At 55.3% G+C, this 16,555-nt stretch overlaps 1 protein-coding gene across 1 annotated transcript; it reads left to right on the forward strand.

The window, feature by feature from the left end:
• Nucleotides 1-217: 217 nt before the first annotated feature.
• AOC1 (amine oxidase copper containing 1) lies at nucleotides 218-6,138 on the forward strand. Its single transcript, XM_047695955.1, has 5 exons — nucleotides 218-311; nucleotides 2,436-4,024; nucleotides 4,634-4,919; nucleotides 5,256-5,388; nucleotides 5,793-6,138. The coding sequence occupies exons 2-5, from the start codon at nucleotides 2,440-2,442 to the stop codon at nucleotides 6,057-6,059; spliced, it is 2,271 nt and encodes a 756-aa protein (XP_047551911.1). The 5' UTR covers nucleotides 218-311; nucleotides 2,436-2,439; the 3' UTR covers nucleotides 6,060-6,138.
• Nucleotides 6,139-16,555: the final 10,417 nt, after the last annotated feature.

Consider the following 16,555-nt stretch of genomic DNA (forward strand, 5'->3'; position numbering starts at 1 on the left):
CGGGAAGAGAGGGAATCAGAGGGAAAACAGAAGTGGACCCTGGTCGCTAAAGCAGTGAAGGACTGGGGAGTTTACAGATGTGGGTACCTCAAAGGGGTAACAGAAGCCCCCCAGACCGCAGCAGCCAGAGCCCCCATGCACTCCTTCATGCCCCTGCCCACTGGGGAACCCCAGAGCTGTAGGTCCCCCTCCTTGGTCAACCCATGCCTCACCCTGTCCCTCCCTCCAGGGCGGGGTCAGTAGAGCCATAAAGCTCAAGGTGTCAGAGACAAAGGCTGGCAGCAGAGGTGAGCCCAGAGCAGAACACAGAGGTGAGTTCTGATGGGGGTGCTGGAGGCGGTGGACAGAGGGGCCAGAGGGAGGGGAGCAAGGGAAGAAGGGTGTGGAGAGAGGGAAAGGAGAAACACAGACACGGAGTGGGGGAGAGCCAGAACGCAAGGGGTGGGAACCCAGAGGGAAGAATTCCAAGGCACAGCACGCTGGGTTGCAGGTCTGAACTACCCAGGCTCGAGATAGGAAAGGCACAGCCAGGGCCTGGATGCCATTCTTGGGGTGCTGGGGATGAGACGTGGGGAGGAAAGGCACATTTCATGTGTGGTTCTGCTAGCCGCCAAGTTCTCCCTCCTCATGTGGCTTCATCAACATTGTCCACCTCGCCTGCTGCCTGCTTGGACTTTGGAATAAAGATTGTACTAGGAGAGGTAAACGTGAAAGGAAGAGCCAAGTTCAGGTTAATAGAATCACAAACCTCCTGCACATCTCCCTCCCTCTTAGCAAAGCAGAAAGAAATTTGGAATTACAAGATTGTAAAACAGGGATCCTGGCCATGAAAAGACATGGAGGAACTTAAGTGCATATGACTAAGTGAGAAAAGCAATCTGGAAAAGCTGAATACGCTGTGATTCCAACTGTAGGACATGCTGGAAAAGGCAAAACTATGGAGACAGTAAGAAGATCGTGGTTGTCAGGGGTTAGAAGGAAGGGAGGGGTGAACAGGTGGACGGGTAGAGCCCAGAGGATTTTGGGGGCAGAAAAACTGTTCTGTATGATCCTATAATAAATATAAATATAAGGACAAAAAATATAAATATAATATAAATATATCAATATGGACTCATGTCACGGTCCGTTTGTCAAACCCCACAGAACGTACACCACCAAGACTGACGCCTAATGGCACCTTCGGACTTTGGGTGACAACGATGTGTCAGCCTGGATTCATAGATAGTAACAAAAGTCCCACTTTGGAGAAGTATTTGTTCATTGGGGAGTGGTGTGTGAGTGGGGGTGGGAGGTTCTTGGGAAATGTCTGCATCTTCTCAGTTTTGCTGTGATCCTAGAAATGCTCTAAAAAGCAGAATCTTTGTGTGTTTTTTTAAAGGAGGCTTGGCAAAATTTAATAGCAGAACACGAGCTCACCCCATATCCTTTTACTGGCTCTGGATTCACCCCAGCAGCCCCTAAGTACCCCCATGCCCTTCGGGCTAGAGAACACAAGGTCATATGAGTCCTGGGACTTCCCACCAGGGCCAGTGGAGGAGACAGGACAGCCAGAGGAGATCGTGTTGGCAGCCCTGGGGGTGGGAAAATGAGGCAAAGACCCTGTCCACAGCCCCCCAAAATGGAAGGGAAAGGGCATCTCCCCGCCACCTGGGATGGCTCCCCCCTGTTTGAATAGTCAAGTAGCCACACCTGGAGGGCCCCACCAGAGAGGCTCCCAAACCCTCTGGCCACCCCATGCTTGTCCTCAAAGCCACAGGACTACAGACTAATCACAGACCAATTACTTCACATCGCTTGCATTTTTCGACATGTTGGCATCACAGACCATATCTTCATAGCTGACTTTAAAAAGAGAGTAGCTAGCGTTTCCTGAGTGCTTCGTAGAAGGTGGACATTGCTCTAAACGTGTTATCCTCATTGTCTCATTAATTGGGCTGAGAAAATACATAGAGAAAGGCAAAATGAGTTTATATAGCCAAGAAAATCCACAGGAGTATTGGAGGTGGGCAGACAAGTAAGGAGAGAGCAGAATTCAAATCAGTGGGAAGGAAGCACCTGGGTGGCTCAGTTGGCTCAGCCGCTGCTTCAGCTCAGGTCCTGACCCCAGAGACCTGGGATGGAGCCCCACATCAGGCTCTCTGATCAGCGGGGAGCCTGCTTCTCCCTCTGCCTGCTGCTCCCCCTGCTCATGCTCTCTCTCTCTCTCGGTGTCATATGAATAAATAAAATCCTTTTTAAAAAATCGATGGGAAGCACAGAGCTGAACAGTGTTAGGGCCTCCAGCTGGGACAGCCAAGGGAGGGGGTCAGGGCCGAGTCTGTAGGAAAACTACCATGCCAAGGGGCGGGGCTTCGCTGTCCAAGGCTCCCGCCTAGTGGAAACCCAATTCCTCCCATAAACCAACTAAGTTCATCTCTGCTACTGCGTTCCAGAGCCATGCGGCCAGCCACCCTGGCCCTCGGTTGGGCCGTGGCCGCCATCTTGGTGCTGCAGGCGACGGCCACGGCCAAGTACCCCTCGAGGACCCTGCACAGCAAGGCTGGGGTGTTCGAGGACCTGAGCGCCCAAGAGCTGAAGGCCGTGCGCAGCTTCCTCTGGTCGCGGGAGGAGCTGAGGTTGGAGCCCTCCAGAGCGCCCACCATGGCTAAGAACTCCGTGTTCCTCATTGAGATGCTGCTGCCCAAGAAGCAACAGGTACTGAAATTTCTGGACAAAGGCGGGAAGCCTCCCGCCCGCGAGGCCCGAGCCATCATCTTCTTCGGAGCCCAGGAGCATCCCAACGTCACCGAGTTCGCCGTGGGGCCCCTGCCACGGCCCTACTACATGCGAGAGCTGCCCCCGAGGCCGGGGCACCGCACCACCTGGGCCTCCAGGCCCATCACCGGGGCCGAGTACGCCCTCCTGGCCCAGGCCCTGCAGAAGGCCACCAGGCCCCTGCACCAGTTTTTTCTTAATACCACAGGCTTCTCCTTCCAAGACTGTCACTCACGCTGCCTGACCTTCACGGACGTGGCGCCCCGCGGCGTGGGCTCCGGCCAGCGCCGCTCGTGGTTTATCCTGCAGCGCTTCGTAGAGGGCTACTTCCTGCACCCCACGGGGCTGGAGCTCCTCCTGGACCACGGCAGCACCGACGCGCAGGACTGGACAGTGGAGCTGGTCTGGTACAACGGCAAGTTCTACCCGAGCCCGGAGGAGCTGGCACGGCAGTACGAGGAGGGGCAGGTGGACGTGGTGGTTCTGGAGGGCCTGCCCCCCGAGGGCCCCGGCGGGGGCGGCACCGAGGAAACACCCCTCTTCTCCTCCTACAAGCCGCGCGGGGAATTCCCCACCCCCAGCCCCTGGAACGGCCCCCGCCTGGTCCAGCCCGAAGGCCGCCGCTACAGGCTGGAGGGCAGCACGGTGCTCTACGGCGGCTGGAGCGTGTCCTTCCGGCTGCGCTCGTCCTCGGGGCTGCAGGTCCTCAATGTGCTCTTCGGCGGCGAGCGCGTGGCCTACGAAGTGAGCGTGCAGGAGGCCGTGGCGCTGTACGGGGGGCACACGCCCGCGGGCATGCAGACCAACTACATCGACGTGGGCTGGGGGCTGGGCAGCGTCACACACGAGCTAGCGCCCGGCATCGACTGCCCGGACACCGCCACCTTCCTGGACGCCCTCCACCACTACGACGCCGACGACCCCGTGCGCTACCCCCGCGCCCTCTGCATCTTTGAGATGCCCACGGGAGTGCCGCTTCGCCGACACTTTAATTCCAACTTCAGTGGCGGCTTCAACTTCTACGCGGGACTGAAAGGCCAGGTGCTGGTGCTGCGGACCACGTCCACGGTCTACAACTATGACTACATCTGGGACTTCATCTTCTACCCCAACGGGGTGATGGAGGCCAAGATGCACGCCACCGGCTACGTGCACGCCACCTTCTACACCCCCGAGGGGCTGCGCTACGGGACCCGCCTGCACACGCACCTGCTGGGCAACATGCACACCCACTTGGTGCACTACCGCGTGGACCTGGACGTGGCAGGTAGGACCCGGCGTCGGAAGCGCCCTCCCAGCCAAACATCTGCCTTCCAGCGGGAGGTGGTGCTCAGACTCCCCCAGAGGCATAGAATCGGGAGCCTAGCCTGCCTCTCTGCAGACGACCGTGCAGACACACGCGTGCCCCTGAGGGACGGGGGAAGTGACCAGCATGTCCTTGGCCCTGGATGCAGCCAGTGGGCTCTGTCTGGCCCTGGGGCTCCCTGACCCTTGCAGGGGTGGATGGGGCAGGTGCACAGGTGGGGTTGGGGAACAATGCCTAGGAGTGTAAGAAATGTCACTGCCTAAGGCTATGTCGTCTGCAGCACTCATCGTCTCCGGGATTAATGATGTCACCATGAAACATGGCAGGGACATCATGACAGGCTTTAGCTGTCCGAACAGGCCTGACTCTGAGTTGTCTTCTAGTTCCTCTGTTGTTTTTCTGGCTTTCATTCCCTCCCTCTACTCAGTGCGTACCCCCAACATCATCTGCGCTCCACTCCTGATGGTCTGCTCTTGGATGAGCTCTGGGATGGAGAACGCAGCCCAGAAAAGAGGGTATTTCAGGTCAGGGGGCTTCCTTCTCATTGTCCTCTTTCCTGTACCCCTGCAGGCACCAAGAACAGCTTCCAGACCCTGCAGATGAAACTAGAAAACATCACCAACCCCTGGAGCCCCAGACACCACCTGGTACAGCCAACCCTGAAGCAGACAAGTTACCACTGGGAGCGCCAGGCGGCGTTCCGCTTTGGACAGCCTCTGCCCAGGTACCTGCTCTTCGCGAGTCCTGAAGAGAACCGCTGGGGCCATCGGCGCAGCTACCGGCTACAGATCCACTCCATGGCCGACCAGGTGCTGCCCGTGGGCTGGCAGAAGGAGCAGGCTATCACCTGGGCCAGGTAAGGGAGGCCTGGGAGGCGGGGGAGGGCTAGTATTCATGGATTTCTGTGTGTCCGTGTGTCTGTCTATGAGATCTGGGTCTACGTGGTGGTGTATCTGGGCCCGGGAACACGGGTGTGTGTGTGCTCTGGCTCTGTGTTGGGGGAGGGGAGCGGAGCGCCAAACCGAGCACCTGAGCCTCGGCTGACATTTGGTGAGTCTGGCTGCCCCCCCGGAGATGATCTCACCATAGGGGGAAGACAGTATCTTTCCCCCATCGTTTACCCTGAGGGTGTCTCTGGGAGGGCTGAGAGGCCCCCTGGCACCCAGAGCCACCAGGCTCCCCCTCTGGGCAGGTACCCCCTCGCCGTGACCAAGTACCGGGAGTCCGAGGTGTGCAGCAGCAGCATCTACAACCAGAACGACCCCTGGGACCCACCTGTGGTCTTCGAGGAGTTTCTTCGAAACAATGAGAACATTGAAAACGAGGTACTGGGGGGCACCTGGGTGCGCAGTTTGGTTAAGTGTCTGGCTCTTGATTTACGATCAGGTCGTGATCTCAGGGTCATGGGATCGAGCCCTGCGTCAGGGTCCATGCTCCGTGGGGAGTCTGCTTGAATTCTCCCTCTCCCTCTGCCCCCCCTTCAGCTCGCACGTGTGTGTGCGCGTTCTCTCTCTCTCAAATAAATAAAAAGAGGAAAAAAAGAGAGAGAGAGAAAAAAGGTACTGGCCCTGCCTTGCTCCAGCCGGAGCCCGAGATCAGATCTGTGCTGGGTCTCGGGTGGAGGGGGAGCTCAAAGGTCTCTCCACTCCTTAAACAGGGGGCTGGGGGAGGTTGCCCGCCCCTCTCCCTCTGAGCCTCCTTAGCGCCTGCCCGTCCCTGTCAACCACAGGACTTGGTGGCCTGGGTCACTGTGGGCTTCCTGCACATCCCCCACTCCGAGGACATCCCTAACACTGCCACACCCGGAAACTCTGTGGGCTTCCTGCTCCGGCCTTTCAACTTCTTCCCTGAGGACCCATCCCTGGCGTCCAGAGACCCCGTGATCGTGTGGCCCCGGGACAACGGCCCCAACTACATCCAGCGCTGGAAGGAGGAGGAGAGGGACTGCTTGATGCCTGACCCTTTTAGCTACAATGGAACCTACAGGCCTGTATGAAGGACCCTCTGCCCCCAAGTAACCTGCCTAGAAGCCCAGGTGCCCCCCCAGGGACAGACAATAAAGCCCTCAGGGCTCAGCTCCGTGTGCTGCTTCTTGGGGGGAGGACACACCCAGATGAGAAAGCAGGTAGCCTTGACCTCCCTTCACCTTCATCTACTCCACCCCAGAAAAGACTTCTATCACGAAGGCAAGGTCGTTCACTGAAGTACTAGATTCATCTGTCAGATTGGTTGTAAAAAACAGATGAGCAGCTCCCTCTCCGGGGTCTGTGGGGACTCTGGGATGTCACTGAGGGGCAGGCAAAGTCGTGTGGCCATAGGAGGATGCTGCAGAAAATGGGCAAAACCACCCATCCGCTACCCTGTGACCCACTGATCCGACTCCCGGGACTCTGTCCCAGAGGTCTCCCTACAAACAGAGGAAAGACATGAGCAAGCAGTGAGGGACTGCGGTGCCATTTGTAATAGCGGAGTCTGGAAGCCACCCAGACGTCTATCTACAAGACAGACCTGCGGGTGTGAATAAACAACGGTACAGCCACACAATGCCATCCAGGTGATCCTACAGCCGGGGACATCTCTGCACTGGTGGGGAAAGAGCTTTGGGATGTAGACACCCCAGAGAGGGAGACTGTCTACCTGACCTAAGCTCCTGCCAAAGGCCCAAGTCCTAATACAATGACGTTGAGTGTTGGGATTGTAATAGGAGTTTGGTGGGGGAGGGGGTGACATACACATTCGAACAAGGTCATGGGGGAGGTGGACCACCCAGGGGAGGAAGCAGGAGTCCTCAACGGTAAAGCAAGCCCCGGGGAACGCACCAACTCCCTGCCTTCTCCTCTTCTTTGCTGAATTGTTTTCATTTCCTAATCATGAGAATATACTACCCATTTGAAAAAATGTAAATCTAAATTTTAGAAGAGAAAGGGAGGGAGGAAGGGAGGGACCCTTGTTCACGGCTGGAACTGATAAGGCAGGCTGCTTCCTCCTGGGTTCCTACCGATCCCCAGACTTTCTCCTCCTATCCCCAAGAGAAGCCATGGGGAAAATAATCGGCCCACAGATGTGGCTGGTTTTCTCTTCCCTTTGCATGACACTTCTGAACAAAGACTTGGTGCCATTCCCACCTGGGGAAGTTGGCCCATCCCTCTCGTTCCTGCTCTTCTTTATCATCCACCCAAACGGGGGAAAGGGGTGGCCATCACTCCCCCATCTCCTCACCATGCACCCTGCTGGTGGGACTATCTGAGACTTGTTTGGACTTGAGAGGGGCTCACAGTACAGCCCCCCACCTCCTTTATCTACTGTAGTCTAGATGGGCTCGCCCACTAGGCTTGGGGGCCCACCCCTAGCTAACCTTCACTGTGACCTTGCTTTCCTCCACCATTGTTCTGATTGCCTGTTCCTACCCTGGAATCTGATGGGAAGGCGTGGCTGTGGTGGGGGTTCCCTGGTGCCCAAGGGATGTTAGCCAAGCAAACAAAACTTGCACTAGCCTCAATATTCCAGGAATCCACTGAAAAAAAACTTTTATTTGTACGGCAGTGTGAAGGTGAATCTTAAGCTTTTCATCTGAACACCGTTAGGACAAACATAGGAATTGGACACAGAATTTTGTAACAACGGATATGATATTTAAAATAGCAACAGTTTTTATCTTAGCCATTTTCTTAAATTTTTGAAATTATCTGAGCATTGTTTCAAAGCTCTGGAACTACTAAAACACAAAAGATTATGAACGTCCACAACAGAATAAAGGAAGAGAGCAAATTTTTTTAGCACTAGAGGGAAAAAAATCTAATCTTTGTAAGAAGGGTTAGTAGTTCAGTAGACAATAACTCCTTCTGAAGGGGAGCCAGGAAACGCATTTGCTTGGAAACTTTTTACTTTTAATTAACCTTCAGCCTTACTGGAGAAACTGTTCACTGTGCTTTAAATAGTCTCATTTTTCCCTCATCCTACTTTCCTTGAGTTATGCCTATCATGAGTATCCTATATCCTAACATCATTCTAACATCTGGCAAATTCCATTATTAACCCACAGGTTAACAACAACAAAAAGAATATCATCTAAAAGTCAGTTTTCAACAACAACAAAAAATTATGAGACACGCAATGAAAAAGGAAAGAGTGACCCCCATACACAAGGGGGAAGCAGAAAACAAATTATCCATGAGGGGTCCCAGATGGAGAACTTAGCAAAAATATCAAAGCAGCCATTAGAAATGCATCCAAAGAGCAGAAGGAAACATGCTTGCAAAAGTAAATGAGAGGGGCGCCTGGGTGGCTCAGTGGGTTAAAGCCACTGCCTTCGGCTCAGGTCATGATCCCAGGGTCCTGGGATCGAGCCCCCCCATTGGGCTCTCTGCTCAGCGGGGAGCCTGCTTCCCTTCCTCTCTCTCTGCCTGCCTCTCTGCCTACTTGTGATCTCTGTCAAATAAATAAATAAAATCTTAAAAAAAAAAAAAAGTAAATGAGGCTATGACAAGGTCCCAGCAAACGGAGACTATCACTATAGAGATAGAAACTATTTTTAAACAAAAACAAATGGAAGGGCGCCTGGGTGGTGCAGTTGGTTGGGCATCCAACTCTTGGTGGCAGCTCAGGTCATGATCTCAGGTCATGGGATTCAGCCCCACCTCAGACTCTGCACTGGGCTCGGAATCTGCTTGAGAGTCTCTCTCTGTCTCTCTGCCCCTCCCCGCCTCAGATAAATAAATAAAATATTTTAAAATTAATAACTAAAAGAACCAAGTGGAAAATCTGGAGTCAAAAAGTACAATGCCTGACATGGAAAATTCCCCAGATAAGCCGGACAGTGGATTTGCTCTGCTTCGACACTGGAACTCCCAGGCGCAGTCGGGAAGCAATCCAAAGAGGCAAGGAGTGTCAGCAGGACAGTGACGCAGCTCCGTGTCGGTGACCTGGCAGGAGGCTCTGGGCTGACAGGGCAGGTCATTGCCCGAAGCATGTGTGGAGAAGACATAACCGAGCAGATTTACACTTGACCATGGGCCTGAGCAGATGCCCGGGCCCTTGCCGCAGGAGTAGTTAATTCATTAAAAAGAAGGATAAGAACAAGGACCGGAAAAGTCCCAAGAGAACTGGCCTTTCTCGGTGTCTATGGATCTTTTGCAGAGCCCAAAGCTGACAAGATTGAACACGTAAGACCCCGTGTATTATAAGACCTAGAATTTCATGTACTGTTCTGACATCTTTGAGCATCACATGACCCTGAAGCTCCAGCCACGAGTTTCCTGCTCTCTGCAGATAAGCCCCTCACCCAGAAGGAGAGGGTCCCCATACAGCTCACTGCTCTCTACCTGGTTCTCAACCAATGGGTTTCACATTGCCATCGCCACCTGCCATCTAGAGCCCAAGGACAGCCGGAACAGGCCACAACAGTAGGGCAAATTTCTCTCCATCCCCATCCCACCTTGGCCTGGCCCCCAGGAGCCTGAGCAGAAGAGCAGGCAGGGAGGGGAACCCACCCTGACTCATCCCCAGGCCAGAACCCTTGGACCTGGGGTCAGGCTGAACAGGAAGGAGGGGAAAACTTAGAACTGGATGTCCAGCAGAAATTTTAAATTAACTTGATGGGGCTGTTTTATACCTGAACATAATCACATAATCAAAAGGCAGTGGTAGAATATGCCCCCATGGTGATTAAGGCCAGGATGAAAGAACCAGCCATCCATAATAGGGAAAATCTTCCAGCCCAGGAGCTGGGACAGTGAGAGGAAAAGACCCAGCGGCCAGGCTCAGTGGTGGAAGTTGGACCCCTGCAGACCACTGGACCCCAACTGGAAAGAGAGGAGAACAAAGACCCACCTTCTCCCTCCCCACCCAGTGTCCCACCAGGGCTTCCCACTGGTGGAACCCCAGCTACAGGCCCTGTCCCCAGAGTGACAGAACAGAGGAGAGGGGCCCGGGGAGGGTCTCCGGACCAGTGGAACAAGTCGAAAGGCAGCAGATGGAGAGGGGACCGTCCATTTCCACTTTGCACCCCGCTGAGCTCCAATTGTTTAGTGAACTGGCTCTTAGCCTTGTTGGCCCCCCAGGAAACAGGACCAGTGGTGCTCAGATAATGCCAGGGTGATCTGGACCCAAAGTCACATCCAGTCAGTGGTCCTTGGGGTTAATCTCCTGGAGGAGGAGCCCAGACCGCACCCATTGGGGTGAGCAGATCTTTCCACCCAGATCATGGGCATGTCCTGTAATTCGCCTCCCACATGGTCAGGCTGACCCAAGGTCGTCTGACAGTTCACAGACCCCAGCATATAGGGTCAGCAACAGGGAAGCTCTCAGAGCTGCCCAGACATCTCTATGTGTGTTCTCTTGAGGATGGGGGAGAGTGGCAGATGTCCCCAGGAGACAGACGCTTGTTATACACATGTCCATCCACCCACAGCTGACAGAGGCTCGGACCCTAGGGAAAGGGGGCTGGTCCTGTGCATTTTCCTCCAAGACAGGACCAAAGCCACAGATCTTCCTGGGAAGAAACGCGGGCGGGCGCCCCCATGCCATGCTTGGCAAAGCTGTCAATTCAGGAGAGCACTGACAGAAGGAGAAGCACAGGGCTGGGTTCTGAGTGGGAAGAGACACCCCCACCCCGCCCCCAACCTGCTTTGCAAAAGACTACAGAGATCCCACCAAGAGAAAAGAAGAGAGAAAACCAGGATTTACACCCCCACTCTCCTCCCCCCTGCTCCAGCCCAAGCACATTTCCTCCCCAAGTAAAACAGAATGTGGTTTTGTTTGTGGCTGCTCTGCTCCCAGGTGGAGATGCAAATAGAGAAAGCCTTGAGTGAACTAAGTTGCTTTATATAACACAGGGGAAGCTAGAAAATTCAGGGAAAGAAGAACCTGTTGCTTTTAGAGGCTTTTCAGGGAAAGCAAGCCTCAGCTGTACAAGGAGAGCTTTGGGGAGACATGGGAACGAGGGCACATAGAAACCCTTGTCTCAGAGCCAACAGATACTAAGTTTCCTCTAAGAACTCTCATCGTTGTCATTTTAAGAATAGAAAGGAAAAAGAGGTAGGCGGCAGGGGCATCCTCGTGGTCTGGGTCCTGATTCTGGGAAGTAGGACTCTAACCCCAGCAGCCTGGGCAGGTGCAGGGCCAGGCCTGGTCCCAGCTCTGCAATACACACCCGAGCATCTGTGGGAGTCCCACAGCCTGGGAGACCCAGTGTTTCAGCCATCAGATGCCAGGCTGGCTCTGAGCTCCTTCCTTCCAGTCCTGGACACAAAGCTTCTGGACTGGGGATGCTTCTCATGCCCCCAGCCTGATCTCATCTTCTCCTGCAGCTCAGTCTTCTCAACATCTACTGCCCCACTCCCTGTGACCCTGGGCCGCTCCGTCTCCCCGCTCCTCTCCTCCCCAGCCCACCCGACTCCCGCCTTATGGGCCCTACCTGGGGAAACCAAGGCCGCTCATCAGTCTGCTACCTTCCACCACGGCCCATGCAGCACCCGCCTCCCCAGGCCCCCACCCACCGCTAAAATGGCAGGCGTTCCCCCCACCCCTCCCCGGGCTCTGGGCTAAAAGCTGGAGAAACCGTCTTCCTTCTCTTCCTTGTGCTCCTCCCAAAAGCTTCTGCTGCCTCCCTTTGTGACTGAGGGTCACGCTCATTACAAAGGCCCCTGCGGCAGCTCACGGTCAGGGCTGGAAGGCCACCCTATGTACCCAGGGGAGCCCAGAGAAAGGAAGGGGCACTGGTCACACACCCCGCTGGGAGTAAACCTGTGCGCCCAGGTGCCAGGGGTCTTGCCACCAAATGTCTGGAATTTCTGAAACTCTAACACTCGTTTCTGCAGTTTGAACCCAGTGCTGGCCATTTCGGGTCCGAACCAGCGGTCAGCAGAAGGAAGCATTAATAAGCTCGCCCACAGGAGCCCACTTTGCCAACAGCTCATATGACCGCAAACCCATTTGTTCCAGCCTGCTCCCAGGTTAGGCTCCCTTGGTGTTCATTTCCTGCTCAGTGAGGCTGTGAGTCATCACCCTCCCTCCTCTCCTGCTTTAACTGTTGCTCTGGGACCAGAGTCGGCAGAATGAGAGGTCACATGGAACCCTTTATTTAGTACAGAAGCCCTCGACCTCGGGGAGGGGGAGCACCGCCAGCCTGGGCAGCTAGAATCAGCCCCCAGAGGCTTCTCAGAGCACACCCGACCTGACTGACTCAGGACACTCAGGAATTCCTGGACTTCTCGGAGGTCCACGGACATTCCGGACTCTGGAGCACGCACTTTGCCGCCGGCTAAAAGATGCCTTGAGGCTGAGATCAAATTAGCGAGCGCATGCAGCTCGCTGCTGGTAAAAGCCAGACAGCCGCTCCTAACTGGGCGTTGTGCCTTCAACGAAAAGGATGCTGTGTGCCATGTGCCCACCAGGTGGCACAGCACACCTTCGCCGGCGGCTCCATCAGGCCCCCGCGTTTCACCGTCAGCCCTACAGAGGTGAATGACGAACGCGGCAAACTGGAAATGCCCCCAGGGGCAAGCTATAGCTTCACCAAATACCGCAGAATCATAGTATTTTCATTAGGACCAAGTTCAGCTGAATTTAACAGAAAAAAAACATAACAGCGGCTTGACAAGAGAGGTTTTATTCATTTCTATGTAAAAAGCAGCTCAGAGCTGGGAGAGGAGCTCCATGAAGGTGTCCCAGATGCAGCCTTTCTTTTAATCGCCCCCACCTAAGATATGGCTCCCAGCTTCCTAGCCCAAAGTGGCTGCTAGTGCTCCAGCCATCGTATCTAACTACCAGGCTGTAGGATAGAGAAAGGAACAGAAAGGCATGGCCTTATGCTCTCAGGAACTGAGCCAGAATTCAGAGTCAATACTTCCACTTACAACTCACTGGCTACATAGAGAGGCTGGAGCCTGGAGTCTTTTACCTGAGCAATGCTACCCCCACATAATATCAGGGTTCAGTTTAGAAGAAGAATGTGAGAATGGAGAGCTGAAAGGAACTAGCGATATCAGCCACATATTATCGTACGCCACTGAAAATTCCTTTAGACAAGCAAAGCATATCTTTCAACCCCTGGAAACTGGGATGAGTGAGGACTCCCTCACTGGCTAGTTTTGTTGACATAACTCCCAAATGCATGTCCCATGTCCAGATTCTCCTCCCAAACTCCAAGATCTGCCCATCTACCTGCATGTCCTACAAGAACCACACCTCCAACATGTCCAAGCCTGCTCCTCCCTCCCTGCCCTCTCCCCAGCCACCTGCTCCTTCTGTGCTCCCCAGCTGGAGGGTCTCATCATCCCATCCCTGTCACCCAAGCCAAGAACCAGGAAGCTGTCCTGAGCACTTCCCTCCCCTCCACACTCCATCTCTTTATCCTATAGACCACCTTTTTAATGTTTCTTGAATTCACGCCACCTTGCCTTTCCCATGGTGACTTCCTGCTCATTATCCCAGCCCGAGGTATGCCCCTGTCTCACCCCCTCCAGCCCATCCTCAACTGTGCTTCCAGAAGGATCTCTCTAAAATCCATCAAACAATATCACCCCTTCTGATCAAAGCCTCAGTAGCTCCCCACTGTCCTCGGGGGAAAATCCAAACATGAAACATGACAAGTTTTCACATGATGTAGCAAATATTCACGTTTCTCCAGGATGCACCTCCTCCACTGAAGCTGAGCTAGACCACGTGACGTGTGTTGGCCAATGGAATGTTAGTGGACAGAACATAAACAGAACGATTAAATGTGTCGGTGTGGTTTGGCACCTTGCCTGCCAAGGTAAGAAGAGCTTCCCCCAGAACGTCTTCAGCCTGTGTCCCAGAACAGAGAGGTGCAGCACACCTGAACTCAGTCCAGACTCAGGCTACCCACAGCCCAGAGCTCAGCGGTCCACCCATGCCTACTCTGGATCAGCCAAACAATAGATATCTGAGACCCCTGAGTTTGGGAAGAAAGACTGGTCCTGGGCTCAGTCGCTGAGTCCGAGGACTATTTGTTACGCGGCATCATTATGGTAACAGCTGACTAGCGCAGGTGGGTGTTAGCATCCGCATTTTTCCCCAGGACCAGAACCTCAGGCCCTTTGTACCTCCTGTTGCCTCCCCCTGAGTCTGCCTCTCATGTCCTTTTGCATAGCTGATCCCATCCCATTCCTTAGGTGTCAGCTCAAATGTCACTTCCTGAGAGGCTTTCTCTGGAAGCCACACCATGACACACTGTGACAGCAGTTTGCTTCCCTCGGCCTCAGCCCCGGAAAGTACTTAGCCTCCAGCAGTCTCCTTCGTCTGCATGGACCTCCCGCCACAGGAGAGAAGCCGTGTGAGAAAGGGGCCTGGAGAACACCCAGCCGTCTTCTGTGCTCCCGGACAGCTAGGTTTGCCTGGCTGCTCTCGCCACTCAGCACTCGTTTCCTGGCCTGCTCAGCTGATTGCCTTGCTAGGCTGAAGCCCAGGGTTCCTTCTGCCACCCCAGGGGGACCCCTCCCAGGGCTGAAACAGAGCAAGCACTTAATGGGTGATACATCTCCACTCTGCTCTGACATCTCCAGCTCCGGGCTGGGAAAGATAGCTCCTTTCTGTGCTGGAGGGAGCTACTCAACCTGCTCCTGACCCTCAGGCTGGACAGGGGAGTCCCAGGTTTGGCGACCTCTCCAAAGACCAGGCAGCTTTTACCCCTAAGGACAATTCCCGGCCCCCAGGTCCAGGGGGAGGAGGAAGAGCCTAGCACCCAGGACAGGTGTGTAACAGCGGAACTCCCACAGAGCGTTCATCCTGGTCCTGGCACTCACGGCCCACCCCGCCATGCCCTGGCAGCCCGGCCACACAGGGCTCGGTGGCCTTTCCTTCCTTCCTGAACCCCATGGGTTCCTTTGGTATTTGCAGAGAACGGGGGCGCCCTGGCTCTAAGCCACAGTACAGAGTCCCCAGGCCTTGATGCCCCTATGGCTGAGCGGGAAGCCAGGATGTCGGAGGAAATAACCGGAAATCATGTGGAAACGTAGAGACTCTTCCTCTGCAAGTGCTTGGATGTGGCAGGGGTGCAGATGGCCGTGGAGGAGGGTCTGGAAAAGAGTCCGTCTCGCTGAGGAGGCAGAGTGGACCAGGCAGGGAGGGAAGCACTCAGAGGGTGACAGCCTGAGCAGAGGCCCAGAGGACAGAGGTGTCACAGTCTGAGCAGGGACCTGCAAAACTGATGTGACTCTGAAGGCGGGGAGCCCCGCGGCCTCGGTCTCGGGATTTACTCCCGGCTGTTGAGGCGCTTGGCAGGGCCCCCCCGGGGGCGAAGGACTGAAGGCGGGGAGGCCCGCGGCCTCGGTCTCGGGATTTACTCCCGGCTGTTGAGGCGCTTGGCAGCCCCCCCCCCGGGGGCGAAGGACTGAAGGCGGGGAGGCCCGCGGCCTCGGTCTCGGGATTTACTCCCGGCTGTTGAGGCGCTTGGCAGCCCCCCCGGGGGCGAAGGACTGAAGGCGGGGAGGCCCGCGGCCTCGGTCTCGGGATTTACTCCCGGCTGTTGAGGCGCTTGGCAGCCCCCCCCCCGGGGGCGAAGGAGGTACACTGGGATTGTGCAATCTCACCCAGGAGGGTGGGTTGGGGAGGAGCAAGAGTGGGGGCTGAGAGGCCATTTAGAAGTCTGAAAATGGTCAAGCAAGAGATGGTAGAGACTAAACCAGAGCCAGGCTGGGAGGCAAATTCCAGAACAATCCAGGAGGTAAGGTACCTGGGCGTGTTGAGGTGATGTAGAGAAGGGAGAAGGGGGGGAAGCGGGTGGAACTTCAGCCTGGGTTTGGAGGTGAGGCCAGCACCCTTCAGGGGGTGTCTGTCATTGAATACTGGGGTGATGGGGCGGGGGCATTGACCCCTTGATGGGAGAAAGGGCAGCTTGGGATGGGAGGGTGGCAGGTAAGCTGGGGCAGGTGAACCGAGGGTGGGCGGACCGAGGGGACGTCTCTCTGGAGGCTTGGGACGAGGAAGAGGTGTGGAGAAGGGACCTTGAAAGGAGGGGCCAAAGTCAGACACTGGGGCTGAGAAAATGGGAAAGAGCCACAGGGACAGTGACAGAGAGACAGAGAGAGCCAGTAGGGACAGCAGACTTCGGCCAAGGCGCTGGGCCTCTAGGGCACACATCTTTCATGAGGTCCTTCACAGGCCCCCTTCTCCCCAGAGCCTCTCACGGTAGCTCCTGTCCGCCTCTACCATCTGTCATTTTGCATATGCAGGACCTCTTTGGCTGCAAGTGATGAAACGACTTGAAAAGGCTGAGAAGCTGAGACTGCTTTGAAAACCTATTTGGGCGTCGCTCCCAGGGAAGGCAGGTTATGGGACCAGCCAGAGCAGAAGGACAGATGTGCTCTGACTTACAGAGCCTCTGGACGCAGGTCGGGGGCGCAGCCAGTGGTGGAGGCCCAGGCCTTGTGCCTGAGCCCTTGGGGGTGAAGTTCATCGTCATCTGGAGGGAGCTGTTCAGCTGCGGGGCTCGAGGCCCCCCGAGGTTGCGGTGGGCCCCAGCTCAGAGGGGGT

Source organism: Lutra lutra, chromosome 11 (genome assembly GCF_902655055.1).
Source record: "Lutra lutra chromosome 11, mLutLut1.2, whole genome shotgun sequence".
NCBI lineage: Eukaryota > Metazoa > Chordata > Mammalia > Carnivora > Mustelidae > Lutra > Lutra lutra.